Raw genomic sequence first — 26,176 nt, forward strand, 5'->3', positions numbered from 1 at the left:
TTGCCAAAATACTGATTTATTTTTTATTTTCTAAATATATTTGGGGTATGATTAAATTATTATAAAAAGGAAACTTAGAAAATACTTACAAGTTGTTTTTTTTTACAAGTTTTTTTAAAGGTTCTTAAAGTACAAAAAAAATATAAAACAAACTCAACACATACATGCATAAAAACTGTCACCTCAAGCCCTTTGTGGAATAAGATTAGGGTATGTAAAAAAAAAAAAATTGGGGGCTTCCCTGGTGGCACAGTGGTTGAGAGTCCGCCTGCCGATGCAGGGGACACAGGTTCACGCCCCGGTCCAGGAAGATCCCACATGCCGTGGAGCGGCTGGGCCCGTGAGCCATGGCCGCTGAGCCTGCGCGTCCAGAGCCTGTGCTCCACAATGGGAGAGGCCACAACAGTGAGAGGCCCGCGTACCGCAAAAAAAATTTAAATTTAAAACAAATCTAAAAATTTGATTACCAAAAACGAGTTTTTAATAAACAAAAGGGAAATAAAAAATATTTCATTAGAAAGGTAGAAGCTGATCTGTTAGTACCATAAATGCAAAGAAACATTACCTATTCTTCCAAAAGCATCCAGTGCTGTCTTCACAACCTTCTCTCCTGCTTCCACTGAATCTGAGGGAAAGGGAAATTAGGACAAAACTTCAGTAATATCCCTTACAAATGACTTCTAAATTCTGTGGCTCACAGCACATGACAGATACTATTCATTCAACAGAACCTGTTTCCAAGGAAAATACATACATATTGCAGGCACGTGACAAACTAAAATATAAATGATACATGTTACAAAAGAAATTTAGTCCCTAAGACAATCCTTTAACCTACAAAAAAAAAAAAAAGGAGAGGGGGTAAATGAGAAGTATTTGACAAATAATATACAAGATACCACGGTCCAACAGAACTTTCTGTGAAGATGGAAATGCCCTATTTCTGCACTAATACGGTAACCACGAACCACATGTGGCTACTGAAATGTGGCCTGGAATGTGGCTAGTATGACAAATGGAATATTCTATTTTATTTCATTTCTATTGAATTTTAAATAGCCACATAAGCACTTCCCCTTAAGGATGCAAATGAGACTTTGAGAGAGAGGGAAGGAGGAGCGTGTTTAATTTGAAAAAGCATGTTCAATTCTGCATCACTACATTTGGAAAACAAACCTACTGTTTTTGTAATACTAACTACAAAAAGTAAAGCTCAATGAAATATTATGGATTTGTTATTTTCTGCTAATCAGCCCAGGAGAAGGGCTCGTATCCCCAGAGCTGTGTGTCAAATGGTCAGCTGTCAACTCAACATCACCACTGCCTCTTTCTACTTCCTCTGCAATCACAGGGGGAGCCAAGTCCCTTCCCTGGAACCCATAAGGTCCTGAGTTAGATCTGCCAAAAAGAGATACTCACTTAAAGGGAGAAAAAGTAGGAGGAGACTGTAAATTCAGGCAATCTTGTGAGCAGGCTGCAGATGTGAGACTGACAGCACATCTAGGTGAGCTCTTGAAAGCCACCTGCCACAGGCTGAGACGGTCATCGACAGTTTCCCTGACATGCACCTGCCCAGACCTTCCAATGGTAAGTCTCTAATTCGTTGTATAAAACCCTTCACACGTGGAAAACCGAGAGGGGCTTCTGTTTTCTTGACTGAATCCTGATTGATACAGGTTGAATATCAAAAGTGAGGGGCAGGGAAGAGAATCCGAAATCTTTATCTTTACAAAATAGGTTTTAAAACCCCAGAAATTTTTTTTAAGTTGAAAACTTAAATGTCTGTCTCACTATTCCCTTGAACTCTCAAAACAAATCATATCCTATTTCCTTTCCTCTAAAATTTCAGAATAAAGTCATTGGCAATCTAATTTTCTCCCTGGCCCATAAAAACAATCTAATTTTCAGAAAAGTCAGTAAGCACTATCTTTTTAAAGTAAATCTACTCAAGAAGATTCCTTACAAATACTATTAGAATCAATACATCAAACATAAAGGTTGTATTTGCTGTTGTTATTTTTTCTTTATTTTTAATGCCTAATTTTGACTCTTACATTTTCATAAAGATAAGAAAGTTACATACAGCAATGATTACCTGTGCAGAATGGAATATGAAGGCTGGGTACAGAAGGGGGCCACTTCACTTCTTACACTATATTACTTAAAGAAATTTTTTTTTAAAGCAATTTTAAAAAGAAGAACTCTGAAGAAATACATAAGACCTTCTGGCTAAGACAGGTCTTTTAAGAAGAGAGCATATTCATATTCACATCTACAGTAATGTACTGATTATATCATGTGCTCATTATTAAAAATATTAAATAAACAACTGAATAAAAGTTAGACTCATAAAATAATCTACATCAAAAGTTTAAAAAATACGTCACTAAACATCTTTGGCAGACTTAGATAAAATCTAATCTCATAATTATACTAGAATGCCACGATATTTGCTCAATAATTATTAACATGAGAAACAGCATTAGTTGAGGAAATATAAAAGAAGCAGTATAGTTCTCTCAAATACTGTACCATAGTTGGCCACTGCTTTTCCACCTTTCCTTCTTATTTCTTCAACAACCTTATCAGCAGCTAAGGAGCCTTTACCAACTCCCTTGAAGTCCCCTCCTAGATCATTCACTGCAATGCAAAAATAAATAAGAATTCAGTTCTAGACCTTAAAAATATGAGTTGGAACTGAAATTATATTATTAGTATATTTCTTCAGTCATCTTCCTAATTCCCTATTACCATATTCCCATCTTACTGAACACACCGTGAGATACGTGCTTTCAAAACATGCCTCTTTGTTTTTAAATACAGATATGAAGCAGCAAAAATATTTAAACACAGGTTCATGTCATGAAATTTTTAACTGTGCAATGCTTCTCCTTTTTTGGAAAGAAAAAGACCATGATTCAATCCACTTTTAGCAAAAAGAAAGAAAAGAAAAAAACCTAAAGATCACTTTTAAGATTAAATACACAGGAAAACAGTATGGACATTCTTCAAAAAATTAAAAATAGAACTGCCACACGATCCAGCAATCCCACTTCCAGGTATTTATTCAAAAGAATTGAAATCAGGAACCAAAGAGATAACAGCACTCCAAATGTTCAATGCAGCACTATTCACAACAGCCAAGATGTAGAAATAATCTAAATATCAACTGACAGATAAAAATGGATAATGAAAATGTGGTACATAAATACAATGTACTATTATTCAGCCTTTAAAAAAGAAGGAAATTTTGCAATATGTAACGACATGGATGAGCCTTGCAGATAATATGGTAACCCAGTCACAGAAGGCCAAATGCTGCATGATTCCACTTACATCAAAGTACGTAAAATAGTCAAACTCATAGAATCAGAGAGTAGAATGGTGGTTGCAGAGGTTAGGGGGAGGAGAAAATGGGGAGTTGCTAATCGGTGGGCATAAAGTTTCAATAATGCAAGATGAATAAGTTCTAGAGATCTTATCTGTCATACAACATAGTGCTTGTAGTTCATAATACTGTATTGTACACTTAAAAATTTGTTAAATGTTCTTACCATAATTTAAAAAAAAAAGAAACAAAGAAAGGTCAAATACACAATGTGAAATATCTTCTCCATGTCAAGAAAGAGTTTGTTTACAGGAATGGTGATAAAGAACAAGCACAGTATTAAACTCTTGGAGAAGCACACGTGAAGTTTTATAAAACATAGTGTGTCATGGTCTACCAAAAAAAGAGGTCAAAAATTACAGACACAACTAATATGTGTTCAGTCACTAATTTATACCATATATGTAATTTATATGTTTAACAACTGACCACACTTACCACATAACATCTCCCTATATCCAATTATATAGATACAAACATTAATTGCACATTTACTATTTGCAAGGAAATCTACAGAAATCTACAGATGTATAAGAATGGTGCCTATCCTCAGAGTTTATAATCTACTGAAAGTTAAGTATGTGGTAACTACACTAATGCACTAATTGCATCATAAAGTTTATAAAAGTCAACATAACTAAATAATATAACAAAGGTAATTTATACAATAATTTAATTATTTACAAAATAACATGCAAAAACAAATGAAAAGATAAATAGATCAATGCCAAATAACTTGGAAAAAACAGAATTTAAAACAAATACCTGGGACAAAGAATTAATTTGCATTGCAAAGTGATCATTTTTGTAGGGTTACTGCACATACTGTGCGGAATTTAAAAATTACTAATTAATAAATGGCATAGAAGTACATACTAAAATTTAAAGTCTCTTAATATTACCAAATTGATAATTACCATAACTGGGGAAAAAAGAAAGCCCACAAGATTTTATTTTTCTTTTCAAGAATGGTTCTCTTTTGGGGGGGCTGGGGTGAGGGCTGCAAGTGGGGTTGGGTGGTAAAGGGAGATACAGGGATGATACCGAGCAAAGCTCGCCTAATGTGCTTTTACGCTTAAAGGAAATGAGTTTTTCAAAATGTGGACTGGGATATATTTTTTCTAGCAATATAGTCTTAACAGCCTTACTGTAAATAAAAAATGCCGCAAAGACACAAAATAATGGGGAAAAGGCTTACGTTATCCCTCAGAGATTTAAAAAAAAAAGTGTTATGATTCTCAAGACTAAATTCCTCTTAATTATTCATTTCTGTACAATTACTCAAATGACAGGAAACAGTTGTAAAAAATCAAGATCTTAAAACATGCTGCTAACAGTCTTTTAAGACCCTTTTTAACTAAGCAAGGGAAAGTTCAAGAGCAAACTGGCAAAGGCCATACTTAAGAAAGAACTGTTCAATTGTGAAATGAAACACTACCCCCAAGTGGAAACTGTTCAAAGTGCAACCAAGTGCAGTCAAAGGTTAAGAACTGAAGACTGGATAAATAATTATTGAGATCAATGATGTGTAGTGAAACAGTTTCAGAATAGATTTATTCAAGACAAGTCTCTACCTTAGAGAGTACAAACTTAACACTGACCCCACTCAGTTATCCCGCTATCACCAGAGCTAAATCACAGGGATTACAGGCTTAAGTAGAAAAGCACTGGTTACACACTGAAGGGCTTGGATAGCAACAATGCTAACAGACTGTATACAAAGAGAAATGTATCCACACTATGTGACACTGTTCCGCTTAAATATATGACTAAAATTCTAATCACAATAATATTTTAAAATACCATTACCGCCTTATACTGGTACGTATATACTTTGCATTTTCAAAGACCCATCTATATACATTGCTTCATTTGATCTCCATACAGCTTTTTAGGAGTTCGGCAGAAACAGTTGTTCCTATTTTTACAGAAGAGGAAAGTTGAGGAAAGGTTATGTAACTTGTTCCAGGCTCCAAAGCTTGTCCAGGCTCCAAGGCTGTATGAAATGGCAAAATTCAGACTAGAACCTTGACCTACCACAATACCATTCTGCTCCTCTAATGCTGCAAACAAGTTTCTTTTATCCTAATTATTTCCACTAAAAAAAAAAAAAAAAATCACATGTGCTTGGGGAGAATATAGAAGGAACAGTAAATCAGGCACCCCAGTCAAACAAATAGCTTTAAAATAGGGAGTAAAAATGGTTAAGATTATGATAGTTAAGGACAGAGTCTTCTCAGCTAAAACCATCAAAATATCCCCAAAAGTGATATATTTGTAAATCCTCCATATAAAATCCAGTTTATAGCTCTGAAGAGTTTTGGGTTTTTTTAAGATGTAAAATCTTTTTCCTATTTCTGTCATTTTAAATAAATCAATGACTTGGATAGTCCATTAAAGACTACATAAGGTTTTTTACTAAAAATCCACCCCAAGATTTTACTAAATACCTGCAATATGCTAACCATTAGAGCAGGGATATAAGAATCCAGAGAATTCTAAAACACACTTGGAGCCTGTAAAAGTACTCTACTAATAGGTAAATGGATACCTAAATACAAAGTACCAAGTCATCAGCTATCGAAGCCTGAAAACAGAACCATGTTTGTGACAATGCCTGTTTCCCCATATCCTCCCAACACTGGACATCATTCTTTTCAGTATAACAATTAAATGATTACAAGTTGTAGCTCATTATTTTAATTTACATTTCTTTGAGCACTAGTAAGGTAACATTATTTTCATGGGCTTATTGGTCATTTATACTTATTGTTTTGCCTGCTTAAATCACATTTCATTTGGGGTGCTTTTCTTTCTTACAGATGTGTACGTGTCCCTTACTTATAAAAGATTTTAATTCTATATCATATGTGTTGCAAATCATAAGTTCCTTTATTGAAACGTTGAAAGAGAAACAGAGGTAACACTGGAGCATTAATATTATTTGATGAGCATTACGTACATTGTTTTTCAGTGTTTTGTTACATAAACCAGATTGAGAAATCTGGATTTGTCTTTAGTAATCCTATTTGTGTACAGGACTTTGCTCTCAGAAGTTGGTTTTCTTGTTCATTCTTGCTATCCTTCAGCCCTGACTATTGGCTCCAAAGACTAGAGCAAGAAACATGCTTTGGGTCTCCTGATATCAGGGCTGCTAAACCAGCTGAGGGAATATATGTCACTTTTAGTTTGACAGAAAAAAAAAAAAAATGCAAATCAAACTGATTATCATCTTCCTCAAACTGTCCCACCTTCTCAACATCACTTTGCTGGGTGAGATAATGCCCAGGTACTCTTTCCTTTCTCCCGTTTCTGAACAGCACATGTCACTAGCCATCAAAGCTTGACATCAATTTCATTATGATTCTTCAAATGTTCACTCTGTTCCCACTCTGGATCCAGCACTGTGCTAGGTGCTTTGAGCTCGCAAGGTAGATAGTTTGTGCACTGAGGAGTTTCCAGTTCTTTCGAAGAATCATTTACTGCCATTTCTTTCCTATTCTATAATTTCATGCCCAGATTACTACAGTTGCCTTCCTGGTGGTCTTCTGCCTCCAATCTTAATCTTCCCAGGCAATCAGCAGACTGTTGCTGGGTAATGGCCCAAAGGCAGCCTTTATACTAAGTCATCCCCTTGCTCAAAATCTGCAGTGGAACACTATTATTCACTGCCTAACTTTCAAGATCCCTTAAAATCTGCCCTCACTTTACTGCTTCACTTTACTATAAGTAGTTCGTCCTTTTTGCTGTAGCTCAGTGAGGGAAATTGCTTATACAGCAGTTTCTAACTTGCCACTTAATTATCAAGAGTAATAATGCTATAATGCTTTGTATTTGAAGAGTGCTTTATAACTGTGCTTACACATATTCACGTTCATATATTTATTCAGTCCAAGGGTTTGACACCAGCTGAGTCATATCCACTACCAATGACATATCTATAAAAGACTTTTATTTCCAAAGTAAAATGGTGCTTCCAAAGCTACAAAATCAAAATAACTTTCATATGCATTGATTCTGTCACATCCTTTACACATCTGTCACATTTGTCACATCTGTCACATTTGTCACATCTGAGAAGCATATAAAAAGATGACACGGGGACTTCCCTGGTGGCGCAGTGGTTGACAGTCCGCCTGCCCATGCAGGGGACACAGGTTCATGCCCCGGTCCGGGAAGATCCCACATGCCGCGGAGCGGCTGGGCCTGTGAGCCATGGCCACTGAGCCTGCGCATCCGGAGCCTGTGCTCCGCAACGGGAGAGGCCACAACAGTGAGAGGCCTGCATACCGCAAAAAATATATATATATATATGACACGGGCAATATTGTACTACAAGTGTACTTATTTTTTGGAGAGGTTATTTACTTTTTATTTTTTATGCTTTCAAGAAATTCAAACCCCGCAGATTCAAAAAGTCTTTTTAATCCTTGTCTTATCCCAGAGGTAACTGCTATTAACCATCTCTTGGATGTTCTTCCAGACATTTCTGTTTTCTATGCTTGATGCCTTTCCTCCTATTTTGATAAAGTTTCCGACAGCAAACAATAGCATTAAGAATCATTTCATTGATTTTAGAGCTGTGGGCCCAATGGGGATTTCTTCCTGTATTCTGTTCATGTCCTGACTGCTACCAAAAAGTATTTAAGGTGCCTTAAAAATGTGCAAGGACTATTAAAAAATGGAAAAATTAAGAAAACGTTACATCAGAGAAAGAGAAGCCTACTCAAAGCATATGCTAATGGTAGTTACTCTATTTGGGGACAGTGCCAGGTTTACCCTTAAGCTTCTTGACAAAGGTCAAGAAGAAAAGAAAGAAAAGGTGGAAAACACAGAGCTGCCATACTATTTTCACTGTTTGGTAGAAAGACACAATCACCCTAGTTCATCAGAGTCTTTTCCAGAATGGCCATAAATGTATCTAAATATTTGAAGGCCTCCAAAATGTTGTGATAGTTTAGAAAGCAACGTCTTAAATTAGGTCCCTTTAATTTAAGGGACTTAATCTGTCTCAACAACAAGAAGGCATCAAAGGTCTCCTTAAAGGGAGAAGAAGCTGAAAATGAAAGACTGAGTCCCCTCCAGAGTTCAGTCCTGGGACCCCATCTCCTGTTTATCTGCACTCACCACCCAGGTAATCTAATCCAGTCTCCTGGCTTTGAATACCACCTAGAAACTGAAAATAGATCTATATAGCTTCAACCTGTCCCCCCAGCTACAGAGTCCTATGTCCCACTGCCTACCTACTATCCCCATCTGAAAGTCTACTGGGAATGTCCCCTCTCTGCGAATCCAGCCCTCCTCCAGTCTTTCCTATCTCAGTAAACCACCACTTTATCCTTCTCTCTCCCTTTCAACCCACATCAGCAAATAAGCAAATCCTGCCATACCGACCTTCAAAATATTTCCAGAATTTAACTTCTTTGCACCACCTCCATCCCTACCACCTGTCTGAATCACCCCCATCTCTGATGCAGATTATTGCGTAACTTGACAGATCTCTCTGCTTCCACTTCTTTTTTTTAATGAAAAATTACAAGTGTGGACAAGAAGAGTTAATAGGATAATAAACTCCAATAAACTCCAATATGCCCAACATACTTCTCCACTTCCACTCTTGCTCCCCTAGAACCTATTCCTCACACAGCACTCAGAATGAGCCATTTAAACCTTAAATGAGGTCATGTTGCTCCTCCACACTCTCCAATGGCTTCCCATCTCAATCAGCCAGTCCTTACTCTGAACTAAATGGTCCTACATGACGTGACCTCCTGTGATCTCTCATCTCTCACTCTGTTCCCCTAGATAACTTCACTCCAGCCTGGGATGCCCCCTAAGCTCACTTTGACATAATCTTGAGCACAGTGCCCAGCACACAGTCACTATTATTGGCCTTTTACCCCCTTTACAAAAGGTTTTAATTCTTGATGTCATTTAATCCCCATCATAATCCTGGAAGTTATTAGGTAAGGTGGCTACTAATATTCAGAGAGGTCATGTAATTAGACAGCAGAGACAGGATTTATAGCCTGACCTAACTTCAAAGACAATTCACTTTCCCCACTACAGTTCACCTTCTGGCTGTCAGGATCACACAGCCGTTAAAAACACAGGCTCTGGCATCAGACCACAGGAACTTGTAACTCATCTTTACCAGTTATTATGCAACTGCAGTACAGAAAAGAAATCATGTCAATCTTACTTCAAAAGATTGCAGTTTCAATTACCCAAAAGTGCTACTCCTCCAGTTCAAGAATAGAAAGCATTCTGCCTTTCTTATTGGCCAAAAAAGAGGTTCTCCTTGCTGGAACACTTCGATATTCTTTGTGTTCACGCCCTCAAGACAAAACTTAATATTCAGAGAACTCGATACAGCTTACCTACTGAGGAAACCTCAAACCTATTCCATTCCCAACATTTCCTTCAGATATGTGCGAACATTTCTTGAAAGAGGTAACGTGTACGAAACCAAATGTCCCTTGTTGTAATTATCAGCCAAAGGCTTAGCAGTTCTTATATCCAGATTTAAATCTCCCATAATGCTTTATATTATGGAATATAAAACACAGCAATCATATTTACATGAAGAGAGTATCTTAAGTGATACCCTTAACTTTGCGCTTGGCCAGGTGATTTCCTTTGGCCAATGAAAGGTGAGTAGAAGTGACATGCCACTACTAAACAGAAGCTTTATGAGACACCAAGGGGATCCATTTTTATTTTCCCTCTGCCGGAAGAACAGCCATGATGAAAGTTGCTCCTTCAGCTGGGATCCTGAAATTAGTAAGACACATAAAGCAGAGACACAGCTGCCCAGAAGCTGAAAGGTCAGGTAGGTATGAAATTACCCTTTTTATTTTTAATAAATTTATTTTATTTATTTATTTTTATTTTTGGCTGTGTTGGGTCTTCCCTCCTGTGCGTGGGCTTTCTCTAGTTGTGGCGAGCGGGGGCTACTCTTCATTGCGGTGCGTGGGCTTCTCATTGCAGTGGCTTCTCTTGTTGCGGAGCATGGGCTCTAGGCACGTGGGCTTCAGTAGTTGCGGCACACGGGCTCAGTAGTTGTGGCTCATGGGCTCTAGAGCGTAGGCTCAGTAGTTGTGGCACACAGGCTCAGTTGCTCCGCGGCATGTGGGATCTTCCCGGACCAGGGCTCGAACCTGTGACCCCTGCATTGGCAGGTGGATTCTTAACCTCTGCACCACCAGGGAAGTCCTGAAATTATCCTTTATTATTATAAACCATTGAGATTTGTCTGTTAACTCAGCATAACCTAGCAAAAGTTGACTTATATGAGAAACAAGGTACTCCATTTCTTAAGGTCTTGCTTCTTACTGGCCTCTGAGCCAGTCATAGAATTAACTGATTAGTAATTTTTCCACAAACAAGATACTCCGATGTTATAAATCCTAGGTTTGCTTACTCCTCTTTACTATTTTTTGCTTACTCAGGTAAAAATATGCTGAGCAGAACAAAATTAACGCAGGAGAAATGTTAGTGCACATGATAAAACCTGGACTCGGGGCATCTGTGTTTTAAAAAAGTTAAAGCAGAGGGTAGTGGTGGTTAGGGAAGAACAAAACCCATTGGGAGCCTAGAAAGTTCACAGCTACGTCACAGGCTAAAAAGTGGTAGAAAATATCAGTGAAAAGTTCTACATTTTCACATAAACTAAACTAAACTAAATCTGGCTCTCCAGCCAAGTTTGGCAAATATTTTTCCCAAAACACTAATTTTCTGCCTTTTGGGACTTTCACAAGCACTTGCTGCAATACCATCCCTGAGGCAATGACAAAATAAACAGATACACTGTCCCCGTTTACCTTTTTCTTAGAACTGAAAAACTCCAATCTGAGTTCAACAAATTCAAAGGTAATAAATAAATACAGGAAAACTGATCCACATAAACACATATTGCTGCAAAAGGTTTTACAAAACAAGTTTATAAACTAAGATTATAAGTTAGTCACAACAAAAACAGCAGGAATTTATTCAACCAATCTCAAAGACACACCAACCACTCCCCAGCCCACCCCACCCCTCAAAAAGGGCTACAGCAAACAATAAAGGAACGAATGAACAAAGTCCCTTCTTTACAAAAGGCAATATTCTAGGTCCCTTAGGAGATACAAAAGATAAAATGAGATACTTGCACTTATGGAATTGAGTGGAAAAGATGTAAATAAATAAAAAGTTGTAAGAATAAATAAATAGCAATATATTTTTTTTAAAGGAAAAAAAAAAGTTACAACATGTGCCTTTAGGCCCTGACATGAAATATTTGGGTGAAAATCTGGCAAAAAAGGCCTGAACTATACACCCCCTGACCAAATACCACAATATCAAAATTTGTCCTTGCCCCAAGAAGTAGATTGGATTAACAGAGAATGGCTATGACCTTAAACAAGGAATATCCAAAGTCTCTGTGTCCCTTCCATAAAGATATATGCTAGGTCTGGACAGCCGAAGAGTGTGGTTAGCAAGATGAACAAAGATGCGCAGAGAGCAGCAACTAACCAAAAGTTGATAGAAACTGGAGAAAGAGAACGCCTTAAGGAGTTGCCGAGAGCTAAATTAATTGAACGTGGCTGGAAGGACCAGTTGAAGGCACACTGTAAAGGTAATTAAAGAAAAAGGACTAGAACACGTTGCTGTTGATGACTTGGTGGCTGAAATCACACCAAAAGGCAGGGCCCTGGTACCTGACGGTGTAAAGAAAGAGCTCCTACAAAGAATAAGAACATTCCTTGCTCAGCATGCCAGCCTTTAAGACTGAATTAGATTGTGTTGTTTTGTGGTTTTATTTCTGAAAGTAAAATCTGCCGTAAATTAGGAATTGATTTCCCAAAATAAAATCCTTTTTTGTATGATGGTATACAGTTTTCAGTAATGATGTATACAATTGTATTGATTTTTTTCCCTAAATGTGTTATTTTAATAAATATCTCATGAATGAAAAAAAAAAGGATATATGCTGAGGAAGAAAAGTATATCCAATATCCTGCTTAGGTCTTCTTTGTTTAGAAAACCTGGCTGCTTGTTCAGTATTTTATTACACATCTCTGTAAACAAATTGGGAGAAATTTGTCTCTCTGTATTCCCTGATAAGATGTAGGAAAACTGGGATTGGGAGGTCAATGTGGGCCAACAATTTTAGCCCAGGAAAGATATTAATAAATATTGGGCCATACATCTGCCCTACGTACCTACCCGGCACTCATTTAGATATTCCCCACAAAGACTTGGCTGTATACAAATCCACTCCTATGTCCATACCAACTGCCAAGTACATCAGGCAAACCACTGAGATTACTAAAACCTCCCACTTTTGGTGTATTCCTCAATACACCATCTTCCAACTGATCCCCCCACAATAAAACTCATGCAAGTGCCCCTTTAATTAAAAAAAATTTTAACTATTATAAAAGCTTCCATTTAAAAAATTTTTATGAAAGAGATTTTTTAAAAAATACTTTGGATTCCCCGATTCCAAACATTTAGTTATGAAAATGCACTTATTTCTTACCTTATCAATATATTTACACTTACAAGGATTCATCTTGCACCAGTCTTCTACATCGAAAAATTACAGCCCACAATATACCAAATTCAAGAATTTCCTGTTATATAATGAATGTTGGCTCATCTCTCTCAGTTCTATTAAGTTGCAAATTCTATGAAACTAGTTTACTTTAAAAAGTAAGTTACAAAGTTAGCCGCAACAGGGAAAAAAATTTTGTTGGCAGAAGAAAATATTAGTGATGAAATTTGACCTTGACAGATGTGAATACAAAGGCCTCTGGCTTGTGAAGACATGGGCTCGAACCTGTGACCTGTGTATTTTAGTTCCTAGCTACTGAATGAAAAGAAAAATATATCAACTTACCAACAACTGATGCACCTCTTTCTGCAAAAGCCAGGGCATAGGCTCGGCCCAATCCTATTGAAAAAAAAAGAAAAAAATCAGAAGGTTGAGCAAATGTTAGCATAATTTTTCTGGTCCACTCAACTCAATCCCTATTGCAAAGTAACTGGTGAACAATTAATTACATTACAAGGGTAGAGCCTTCATTGGTACTCTCAGCCTCTACTTCACCTACTTCTACTTTCAGGGGTTGGAAAGCTTAACACTGTATTTTCCACCTATTCTACCTACCATTTCCTATCATTCTACCTAGCTTCTAGGATGGATGCTAGATGTGAATTGGGTTCCACCATTAAACGCATTTGCATGAAATGTGGAAGGAGGAAATGAGGCAGAAGCCACCTTACTGTGACTTTTGGATGTTACTGTTGGTTAAGAAGCTGATTTCTTGAGGCTTCCTAGGTATTAAGCAGATATAGTGACAGCTTCTAGATCTAGCTCCCTAATTTCTGGATGGCAGCTTCCATTCTCTAGATCCCTGGGGCCAGTGGCTATTTGGGCTGTGGCAGTTCCAATGGTAGCCTCAGAGGTAGTGGCTCCACTAATGGACCAGTTTTATACTGTTCCACAAGGAATTCCAAGAGGAATTGCCTAAAACCCAACTGCCTAAATTAAGTCCTTTCCTGTTTCAAATATCTAGTGTTTCTATATCCTGCTCTGAACCTTGACTACATAATCACCAAACACAGGAAATATTTAATTCAGACTCAAAGGTATGAGATGTAAATTTATACATCCAAAAATGGATACGTGCCTATATAAATTTTATAGGCAGAGAATATCTCAGGAAGACTATATAAGAGACTGGCAATTAGTGGTTACCTCTGGGGAACAGAATTGTGTAACTAGCAACAAGGGGTGGAAAGCTTACTTCTGTATTGTTTAAATCATTTTAACATGCACACGTTTTTTAAAATGTAATTGATAAATTTAATTGGTAAATTTAATTTGAATTGATAAACAAGTAAACAAATATTGAGATGGCTAAATTATCAGGCTCTTCTAAAAAGAACCCAAACTATAAAGTTTTCCAAAACTAAAAGATCACCAAATAATTTAAAATTTAATCCACTCTGAATGGATGAGAGAGAACCCACTCAATATAGTAACTCCAGTCTCCTCATATTTTATCAGATCTAGGCTGAAGCACTTGCTCTAAACGTGAGGTTTTCAGAGAAATCAAATACTCATAACCAGAACGCAAAAAAAAGAAAAAAATGGTAACAAAGTGGAAAATCATCAGATGAAAGAAATGGGGTATGTCTCTAGTACAGATTGATCTAAGTTAATCAGAGAATTATCTCAAAACCAAGCTATACAATACTCTGAAAAGATATGTAAGTAATCTACTTTTACCATAAAGGCCCATGCAAACTGTACACAAATCTGTATATAAAGTTAAAAGTGACATTCTCCTCCCTGTTTCCCTGTAACACCACTGTCCATTAACAGGTTCGCTAAGTGTCCTCCCATGTTTTTATATCTGTGCTTACATAAACATTATTTAAATACTTTATGTGTCTTAGTCTATCTCCCCAACTAAACTAGAAGGTCCTTGTAGGTTGAGATTATGTCGTTCTTTTACATTTCCCACAATGCCCAGCACATCTTTACAGTCAAAATGCACAAAAAGTTAAAGCCAAGAGCCTCTATTTTCTCTTAATCCTCTTTTAAATCCTGTCTTAACTTTCTCCCACACCTAAGTTCATTGTCAACTGTCCTCTCTTCCCCATTTCTCTTCAGACCTTAACTTCTTTAGCATTGTCAAATATCAGTTGATTCTTTTCTCACAGTGCTTGTTCAGTGCTCTCTTCAGTGGGTTAGACTTTTCTCTGCTTCAAGTTGACAGAGCCTCTGAGATTAGCTTCCTGGACTATTTCACCTTCTAGCTTTACCAGTCAAAGGAAGTCAAATGACTTCGAAACCTCTCCTGACTCCAGAATCTCCAACTACTCACACACTTCTCACTTCACTATCTCCAGATCTACAGCTTGCTATTTTATAACCATCTCAAATTCACAATGGCCAGACTCCCTTCTTCCACGGCCCACCTCCACCACTCTCACAACTACATCCCCAGCAACTACTACAATCAGCTAATAAATACGAATTCCCATTATCCCACCCATCATGGCAAAATTTTTTACCTTAATCCTAGACAATTCTAAACCTCTCCTTCCAGGTCTCCCATTAAACCATTCAATATTCCAAGCTAAACAACAGCACCTGAATAGTGCAAAGATATTTCTATTCATCTCTAGAACATGCATGGGTTGGAGTCAGACTAATTCCCAGACACAGGCCTGGCAGGCGTTCACGGACACCCTCCTGGGATGTTTAGCAGTGCCTCAATTCTACAGATATGTATCCTTAAATGAGAACCCCAAGACCTCAAGGACAACAGTCTTCATGATAGGACTGGAATTAGATCTCAATCTCTCTTTCATAATGATGGCCCACTGTAGACCTAATGACAGTCTCAACTTTACCACAAAATTATATCTGCCCCAGATCAGTATTCAAATCTAATGGCTAGTAATTGTATCATAATCCAGGCTCTTTAAAATATGAATCAGTTCATGAACAGGAGGTGCTAAATTCAGAACTGTCTAGTCACAACCCATTAATACTTCACAAAATCAACTTAGTGGGTTGTAATCTGCATTTACTTAATGAAAAAGAATAGAAAAGTTCAAAGTGCACTGCATTTACTATGTACCGTGTCATGAGCTTGTTTCAAATATAGTGTGTGTGTGTATACCAGGTCTTGGTATAAAATGTATTTCATACTGTGAATCACTCACTGTCAAAAGAGGTTTAAAACATGAGTGCATTACTTAATTATTTCCATCAAAAGCAAAGTGTAAACAAAATGTTTTCCCCAAAACATAATCATTTTAGAATAAATATAAATATGGATATAAAACATTTGGCCACCAATTAATACTAAAGATATTTTCTGAAAGGAAGCATGCGAATCCATTTTATAAATGGAGACATGAAAATACGTATGAATTAACTGTCAGAATTCCACTGTTTGTGACTTTTAATATATAATTCAAATTAATTCTGCATTAAGTCCATTCTAGGTATAGGGCACTACCAGTGGGTAATCAAAGGCCCATAAGGTCAAGGTCCCTGCACTTGGAGATTACAGAGATCATAGACAGGTGGGAAATAGTGTAAAACCTCACTGCAAAGCATCCGTGTGGGTATGAGTGGTTTGTCTTAAATTTTGTCCTTTAAAAATAGGGTTACTTTGGGACTTCCCTGGTGGTGCAGTGGTTAAGAATCCACCTGCCAATGCAGGGGACAAGGGTTCAAGCCCTGGTCCGGGAAGATCCCACATGCCGTGGAGCAACTAAGCCTAAGCGCCTAGAGCCCGGCTCTGCGACAAGAGAAGCCACCGCAAAGAGAGGTCCGCGCACCGCAACAAAGACCTGATGCAGCCATAAACAAATAAATAAATAGAAATAAAAATAGGGTTATTTCACATAACCAATCTCCACTTGGCTTCTGAAATACAGGAAGATCTGGTCCACTTCAGAAAGGCCTCTGATCTCCAGTTCCTACTGCCCCCACACCACTCTCATTTTATTCCTCTATCGCCTGCCTGAGTCCTGCAGGCATTCTGCTCTCCAGTTCCTACTGCCCTCACCCCACTCTCATTTTATTCCTCTATCGCCTGTCTGAGTCCTGCAGGCATTGGAGTTTGCAATCCGCTTGATAAACACACTAAGTCCAAAACGGAGGACTCTTATCAGATGCCTTTTTTTAAAGAAGGCCCTCTCAAGAACTTAAAATCATCCGACAGAGGGAAAGAAGACTGACTTTTCAAAGGCAAGGGGCTGACATTTCTACTCCTGCGGGGGTGATTCCAGCCCCCAGACGGCTTTTCAGCCACGTTTAAAACACTTGACAGAGGCCTAGGGAGTCTATTAACAGGAAGAGTCGCAATCGATACGCACAGACGGGCGTCGGGATGATTTTTACCTAGTTTTGCAACCCGCAGCCGAGCCCGGCCTCTCTCCTCTCAAGACCTGAAGCCTTGAGAAGCTCCCACAGGGTTGTGGGGGTGGAGAAGTGGGCTGCACCAGGAGTTTCTGGCTCCCCACTCAAGGCTGGCCAGCCCCTCCTCTCCATCCTCAGCCGATTAGGCGCCCGGAGAACAATCGTTGTCCGTCCTCCCACCCTCAACCCCACCGAGTCCAGTCGCTCGCTCCCCAAGCCGCCCCGCCACCGCTGCCCGCAGCCCAGATGCTGAGATCGCAACTACGGCTGCGTGCGGATTCCAGACCAAAAAAGGGGGACTCCCAGCACGAGAGCGAGCTGGAGGACGCCGGCCCTCCAGCCTTCGCGTACTCACCTCCCCCCGCGCCGGTGACCAGTACCACCCGCCCGTCGAACCTCAACGGCACGGCCATAAGTCCAGCCTGCAGCGACACACATACACTAGCAGAACTACTGGAGTTCAGACTGCGGGACAAGGAGGACAGGAGGAAAGGCTGGGTCAGGACGGCAATGACCTGCCAGTTTTTGCGGAGGAGAGAAACGCCGTAGTTTTCCAAGTGCGCCTGCGCAGCGATCCCTTGGAACTCTGGGAAATGTAGTCCAGCATGCCTCCAGTCGCGGCGAGAGCCTGCCCAAGAGGCTTGGCTTGAAAGGGCCATTTCTGCGGCCGGAAGTAATGGGAGCTGCTGGGACCTGTGTAGTAAAATGATTGACTCCCCTAACTTCATTCATACTTTCATCCATCGTTTTGTCATTCACTCAACCAGAGTTTTCTGGATTTAGGCGAGGATGCAGCCCCTATTCTTAAGTAGCTTTCAGAAATAGCAAGGGGTGGGCTTCCCTGGTGGCGCGGTGGTTGAGAGTCCGCCTGCCGATTCAGGGGACACGGGTTCGTGCCCCGGTCCGGAAAGATCCCACAGGCTGCGGAAAGGCTGGGCCCGTGAGCCATGGCCGCTGAGCCTGCGCGTCCAGAGCCTGTGCTCCACAACGCGAGAGGCCGCAACAGTGAGAGGCCCGCGTACCGCAGGAAAAAAAATATATATATATATAGCAAGGAGTAAAAAGGATTTCTTAGAATGTAATCCTTGGAGCTCTTGGAAACCATCTGGAAAGACGCAGAGTCCTGGGCGCCCAGGCTGACCTCCCAAATGGAACTGTTACCAATGGACCCTCACTAAAATCCTAGCCAGGCGCCGACACCCAGGGAGGTTCTTTTTCCGCTCAGATTCGCACAGCCAATCATGAAACCTATGCTGAGACTGGAACAGCAGAAGCTTTAATTAATGGCCAAAGAATGGAGAAGCGCAAATTTAGTTCTCAAATCAACTTCACAACCCAATTGGGACTGGGACACCATATGTTTAGGAAGGCCGAGGTAAAAGGGAGGGATTTGGAAAGAGTGGGAGGCATACTCACGTCTTATCTGAGAACAGGGTTGTGGTTTGGACACAGAACTGATGCAACACTCTTTTTCAGTCCTTGTATGGGCTTTTCCAGATGTTGTCAAGGCGATCGTCACCTGTCATGGTGCTGGCGGATGGGCCCTTTAGCATGCTAACGTATTACGATAAGCATATAATGAGGATCAAGGTCTACTGGAAGTCAAATCTTCTGTCATCTTGGGTCTAGTTGTTCTAACAAGTCCTTGCTTTTCTCTTTGCAGCTTCCTCCTGAACTTAGATAAGAACAACTGGTTTCCATTCGAGGGAGGGGCAGGGATATGATTCTGGGGCAACAGCCTTGGTAACAGAATCTCAGGGGACAAAAAAATGTCAACAGGTGCTCCTAAATGAGTTTTGCTTTTGGATGGTGAGTACAGTCAAATGATGTAGGTTTTCTCAATTTTGACACTATTGAAATTTGGGGTCAATAATTTTTTTGTTATGTGGGGTTGTTCAGTGCACTGTAAGATGTCTAGAAACATCCCTGACGTCTACCCACTAGATGCCAGTAGCACCCCCCCAAGTCACAAAAATCAAAATTGCCTCCAGACATTGCCAAATGTCCTCAGTTGGGGTGGGGTGGGGATAACCCCTGAATGAGAACAACTAGTTTATACTAACATAAACTAAGCCTCAGAAGTAACATTTTTGGAAACATAATTTTCCTAGAAAAAATAAACTTTAATGTTTATTTTCCAAAGTGAAAATAATGCTTTCTAAATAGTTACTAAATAGCTTCAGTGGTGTCCAATTTTCAAGCGTGAAATTTCATTTTGGATATTGTCATGCATTTTAACACAACTGAATTGAACATATGAATCCTCATGTGGTGTCTCATAAGTCAATATCTTAGGCAAAGAGGAATCTGAAACTTTTTGAATAATGGCTATGTTTGGTTTCTGATTAAGTCTCCATTTGTTCACACTCTCAATATACTATCTCTGTCCAAAAGACATAGTGATGATATGGGCTTCCCTAGTGGCACAGTGGTTAAGAATCTGCATGCCAATGCAGGGGACACGGGTTCAAGCCCTGGTCCGGGAAGATCCCACAGGATGTGGAGCAACTAGGCCCGTGCGCCACAACTACTGATCCTGTGCTCTAGACCCCACGAGCCACAACTACTGAGCCCACGTGCTGCAACTACCGAAGCCCTGGCACCTAGAGCCCGTGTTCCACAACAAGAGAAGCCACCACAATGAGAAGCCCATGCATTGCAACAAAGAGTAGCCCCCACTCGCCGCAACTAGAGAAAGCCCACATGCAGCAATGAAGACCCAACGCAGCCAAAAATAAAATAAATTTTAAAAAATTTTAAAAAGACATAGTGATGATAAATAAAATACAAAAAGAGAATTATAAAGCTAGGATCAAACAAAAATCTTTGTATTTCCAGATAGAAACCCAAAGCAGAGAATGGGGCTATACTCACAGATCTATCCTCACAACTTACTGGAATCCAAGTGCAGAAGCAGGAAAATATACCTGGAAGGTAAAGGTGATAAAGGAGATTGGGGCTCAGCTCTCTGAGAAGTCATCAGCTAGTGTCCTTCTGTTTAAAAAAAAAATTTTTTTAATAGCCATCCTGAAACTCTGCCTGGGGTTCAGTTGATACATAGAAAGAAACTTCCTCCGTGAATGTCGGACATTCCTTATGAGATCATTTTACTTCTTCCTGAATTTTATCCTTTAGAAAAGAGCTTGCCAGATGAGGTGTCATGAATGGGTTACAGATGTGCATGAAATTTTGATATCCTCAACCCTTAGTGCGGCTGTGGAGAACAGAATGGCTAGAACGCCCTGGCTGATCTCTGACCTGTGACCATTCTTATCTAGAGTTGACCCTTGAACAACATGAGTTTGAATTGTGCAGGACCACTTATGGGTGAATTTTTTTCAATAGTAAATGCCACAGTACTACAAGATCTGAGGTTAGTTGAATCCATGGTGTGGCACCATGGATATGAAGGACCAACTATAAATTATATGAGGACTTTCAACTGCACAGAGGGTCAGCGCCCCAACCCCTGTGCTGTTCAAGGGGTTGTTCAACCCCTGTGTTGTTCAGCGCCCCAACCCCTGTGTACTTCTGTCAGAATACTGCAGGAATATTTTATATGTGTGCGGCGATTTGAAAATATTTAGGAGTTAAAGTATTAGTACTTCTTATAAGAATCTTCATTAGCTTGCTAGGGCTGCCATAACAAATACCACAGACTAGTGGCTTAAAAAACCGAAATTTATTTTCTCACAGTTGGAGAGGTTGGAAGCTTAAGATCAAGGTGTCGATTTGTTTGGTTTCTTTTGAGGCCTCTCCTAATGGCTGCAGATGGCTGCCTTTCACTGTGTCTTCACATGGTCTTTTCTTGCAGCAGATACCCCGGTGTTCCTTTGTATGTCCAAATTTCCTCTTCTTACATGACACCAGTTAGATTGGATTAGGGCCCGCTCTAACAGCCTCATTTTAAATTAATCTTCATTTTAAAGGCCCTGTCTCTAAATACACTCACATTTTCTGGTCCTAGGGGTCAGGGTTTCAACAGAAGAATTTTGAGGGAACACAATGCAGCACCAACAGGGATTACTGTTGATAAACTCTTACTATTTTACTTGAAAATATCTTCATTTCACCCTCAGTATTAAATGATAATTCAGTTGGATATAAAACTGTCAATCATAAACTATGATCAAGTAGGATTTATTCCAGGGATGCGAGGATTTTTCAATATCCTCAAATCAATCAATGTGATACAACACATTAACAAATTGGAGAATAAAAACCATATGATCATCTCAGAAAAGCAGAAAAATCTTGTGATAAAATTCAACATCCATTCATGATAAAAACACTTCAGAAAGGGAGAAAAAAGGGAACATACCTCAACATAATAAAGGTCATATATGACAAACCCACAGCTAACATCATACTCAATGGTGAAAAGCTTAAAGCATTTCCTCTAAGATCAGGAAGAAGACAAGTATGATCATTCTCACCACTTTTACTGAACATAGTTTTGGAAGTCCTAGCCACAGCAATCAGAGAAGAAAAAGAAATAAAAGGAATCCAAATTGGAAAAGAAGAAGTAAAACTTTCACTGTTTGTAAATGGGATGATGCTATATGTAGAACATCCTAAAGACACTGCCAGAAAACTACTAGAGCTCATCAATGAATCTGGTAAAGTTGCTGGACACAAAACAAATACACTGAAATCTGTTTCATTTCTACTGACAACAAAATATCAGAAAAAGAAATTAAGGAAACAATCCCATTTACCATTACATCAAAAAGAAATACAGAGGAATAAACCTAAGGAGACAAAAGACCTGTACTCTGAAAACTATAAGATGCTGATGAAAGAAATTAAAGACCCCACAAACAGATGGAAAGATATACCCTGTTCTTGGATTGGAAGAATCAATATTGTTAAAATGACCATACTACCCAAGACAATCTATAGGTTCAATGCAATCCCTATCAAATTACCAATGGCATTTTTTCACAGAACTGGAACAAAAGATTTCACAAGTTGTACGGAGACACAAAAGACCCCGAATAGCCAAAACAATCCTGAGAAAGAATGGAGCTTGATGGAATCATCCTCCCCAACCTCAGACCACACTACAAAGCTACAGTAATCAAAACAATAAGGTACTGGCACAAAAACAGACAAACAGATCAGTGGAATAGGATAGAAAGCCCAGAAATAAACCCATGCATTTATGGTCAATTAATCTATGACAAAGTAGGCAAGAATACACATTGGAGAAAAGACAGTCTCTTCAGTAAGTGGTACTGGGAAAACTGGTCATGTAAAAGAATGAAATTAGAACATTCTCTGACACCATATACAAAAGTAAACTCAAAATGGATCAAAGACCTAAATGAAAGACTGGATACTATAAAACTCCTAGAGGAAAACATAGGCAGAACACTCTTTGACATAAATTGCAGCAATACTTTTTTGGATCTGTCTCCTAGAGTAATGGAAACAAAAACAGAACTAAACAAATTAAACTTAAAAGTTTTTGCACAACAAAGGAAACCATAAACAAAATGAAAAGACAGCCTACAGACTGGGAGAAAACATTTGCAAAGGATGCTACTGACACAGGATTCAGTTCCAAAATATAAAAGCAGCTCATACAGCTCATTATCAAAAAAACAAACAACCCAAACAAAAAATGGGAAGAAGACCCAAATAGATGTTTCTCCAAAGATGACATACAGATGGCCAACAGGCACATGAAAAGATGCTCAATATTGATAATTATTAGGGAAATGCAAATCAAAACTACAGTGAGGTATCCCCTTACACCAGTCAGAATGGCCATCATTAAAAAGTCTACAAATAATAAATACTGGAGTGGGTGTGGAGAAAAAGGAACCCTCCTACACTGTTGGTGGGAATGTAAACTGGTGCAGCCACTGTGGAAAACAGTATAGCGATTCCTTAAAAACATAAAAGTCGAGTTACCGTATGATCCTGCAATCCTACTTCTGGGCATATATCTGAAGAAAACTCTAATTCAAAGATATACATGTACCCCAATGTTCACAGCAGGACTATTTACAATAGCTAAGACATGGAAACAACCCATATGTCCATCAACAGATGACTGGATAAAGAAGGTATGGTGTATATATATATATATATACAATGGAATATTACTCAACCAAAAAAGGAATGAAAAAATGCCATTTGCAGCAACATGGATGGACCTAGAGAATATCATATTAAGTGAAGTAAGTCAGTCAGAGAAAGACAATTATCATATGATATGACTTATATGTGGAATCTAAAAAAATGATACAAATGACCTTATTTACAAAACAGAAATAGACTTACAGACATAGAAAGCAAACTTATGGTTACCAAATGGGATAGCAGGGGGCGTGGGGGGAAGATAAATTAGGAGGTTGGGATTAACATATACACAATACTATATATAAATAGATACACAATGAGGACCTACTGTATAGCACAGGGAACTATATTCAATATCTTGTAACAACCTATAATGGAAAAGAATCTGAAAAAGAATAGATATATCTACATATGTATAACTGAATCACTTTGCTGTACATCTGAAACTAACACAACATTGTAAATTAACTATACTTCAATTTTTAAAAATTGTTTAAAAAATGTCAGCTGGTGTTATATAAAGTCTAGCATATTATATATTATGCTAGATAATATGAATATTATGCATATACTATATTAAAAACTTTAAACTATCTTTCACATATACATATATATTTAACATATGCTGGAATATACATATTTAAATATACTCTAGAATATATTATATATAAAATATTATATATATACATATTAATATGTATATATATACATTCATATGTGTGCATGTGTGTGTGTGCGTGTGTATATATGTACACATATACATTCCAGCATATAGCTTTAAATGGCCAGGCATTTGAAGAAACAAGACAATGTGAACAAAATCCATGAGAAATCAAAGGTTATAAAACAGACACCAAGGGCTTCCAGATAAGAGTTACTGACCATAGGTTTCAAAATAATTATTCTTATTTGGTTCAAGGTAATAAAAAATGATTGAAAATTTAAGCCATGAATGGAAAATTTTAAATGATCTAATGGATTTTTTTAAATAATAAAAATATAATGACTAAATTAAGAATTTCAAAAATGTACTTACTATCAAATTACACATGGTAGAATTAGTGATCTGAGATAGGTCAAATAAAATATGTGAAATAAGCACATGGAAAAAATAAAATCATGAAATACTGGAAAAAACTTAAACGTCAAAGAGATATGTAAGAATTCCAAAGTAGAGAACAGAGAACATGAAGAAAAAGCAATATTTGAGTAAATAATGACTGACAATTAACCAAAACTGATGAAAAATATATAAACCATCTAATTTTAGAATATTCAGGCAAGATAAACACAAACAAAACTAAACCTGACTACATAATGGTAAAATTACAGAATATTGAAGAAAAGATGAAATCTTCTAGGTAGCCAGAAAGAAAATATTCAAATGAACAAAAGTTTAATTTAGTTTGGTTTTTTATTTCTTTATTTTTTCCAGTTTTCCAATTATTGAGAAATAATTGACATACATCATAATATAACTTTATGATCTACAGCAGGATGGTTTGATTTTTTGATTTGCATATACTGTGAAGCAACTACCACAATAGGCTCAGCTCACATATAGATACAATAAAAAGAAAAAATAAGCAAAAAGGAAAAAACTGTTTCTCCTTGTTACGAGAACTCTCAGGGTTTACTCTCTTAACAACTTTCCTATACAACACACAGCAGTGCTAGCTATAGTCATCATGTTGTACATTACATCCCTAATATTTATTTATCTAATAACTAGAAGTTTGTACCTTTTAACCACCTTCCTCCAATTGCCCTTCCCCCCACCCTCAGCCTCTGGTAACTACAAGTCTGATCTCTTTTTCTATGAGTTTGACATTTTTTTTTCAGATTCCACATATAAGTGAGATGACACAGTATTTGTCACTCTGATTTATTTCACTTAGCATAATGCCTTTAAGGTCCATACATTGTCAGAAATAGTAGAATTTCCTCATTTTTCTGACTGAATAATATTCCATTTTGTGATAGATACCACAACTTCTTTACTCATTTTATCTACCAATGTACACTTAGGTTGTTTCCATCTCTTGGCTATTGTAAATAATGCTGCTATGAATATGGGAGGGCAGATATCTTTTGAATTAGAGTTTTCATTTTCTTTGTATATATTCCCAGAAGTATTAGAATTGCTGGGTAATATGGTAATCTATTTTTAATTTTTTGAGGATCCTCCATATTGTTTTGCAGTGGCTGTACCAATTTACAATCCCACCAAACCCTTTCTCCTCGTCCATACCAGCATTTGTTATCTCTTGTCTTGTTTATAATGGCCATTCTAACAAGTGCGAGGTGATGTCTCATTGCAGTTTTAATGCATTTCCTTAGTTACTAGTAATGTTGAGCATTTTTTCCATGTGCCTGTTGGTCTTTCTTATATCTTCTTTGAAGAAATGTCTATGCAGGTTCTTTGCCCATTTTTTCACTGTTTGGTTTTTTTTGCTGCTGATTTGTGTAAGTTCTATATATATTTTGGATATTAATCTCTAATCAGTTATAGGGTTTCATATATTTTTCCCATTCCATAGGCTGTCTTTTCACTTTGTTGATGGTTTCTTTTGCTGTACAGAAGCTTTTTAGTTTGATGTAGTCCCACTTGTTTATTTTTGATTTTGTTGCTTGTGCTTTAAGTATCACATTCAAGAAATTACTACCAAGACCCATGTCAAGGAGCTTTATTCCCAGGATGGGGGGCAGGTGAAGTCAAGGTGGCAGAATAGGGGGATGCAGAGTTCACATCTCCTCACAAC

The 26,176-nt window shown here is 38.1% G+C and overlaps 1 protein-coding gene and 1 pseudogene across 2 annotated transcripts in view; one reads left to right on the plus strand and one right to left on the minus strand.

Annotated features, from left to right (window-relative positions):
- HSD17B4 (hydroxysteroid 17-beta dehydrogenase 4) overlaps positions 1-17,849 on the minus strand; it is a 91,606-nt gene extending 73,757 nt beyond the window's left edge. Inside the window, exons 1-4 of the mRNA XM_082836765.1 lie at positions 17,680-17,849; positions 13,275-13,328; positions 2,533-2,640; positions 566-625 (exon numbers count right to left, since the gene is read on the minus strand). Of these exons, the coding sequence (XP_082692891.1) occupies positions 566-625; positions 2,533-2,640; positions 13,275-13,328; positions 17,680-17,737 (280 nt within the window). The 5' untranslated portion in view covers positions 17,738-17,849. The remainder of the gene's footprint in view (positions 1-565; positions 626-2,532; positions 2,641-13,274; positions 13,329-17,679) is intronic.
- Positions 11,509-12,904, plus strand: LOC309960141 (transcription and mRNA export factor ENY2-like; annotated as a pseudogene). The gene has a single exon. The product of its transcript is annotated as a transcription and mRNA export factor ENY2-like (transcript).
- Positions 17,850-26,176: the final 8,327 nt, after the last annotated feature.

The sequence above is a fragment of the Leucopleurus acutus genome, assembly GCF_964270905.1.
Source record: "Leucopleurus acutus genome assembly, chromosome: 3".
Lineage (NCBI taxonomy): Eukaryota > Metazoa > Chordata > Mammalia > Artiodactyla > Delphinidae > Leucopleurus > Leucopleurus acutus.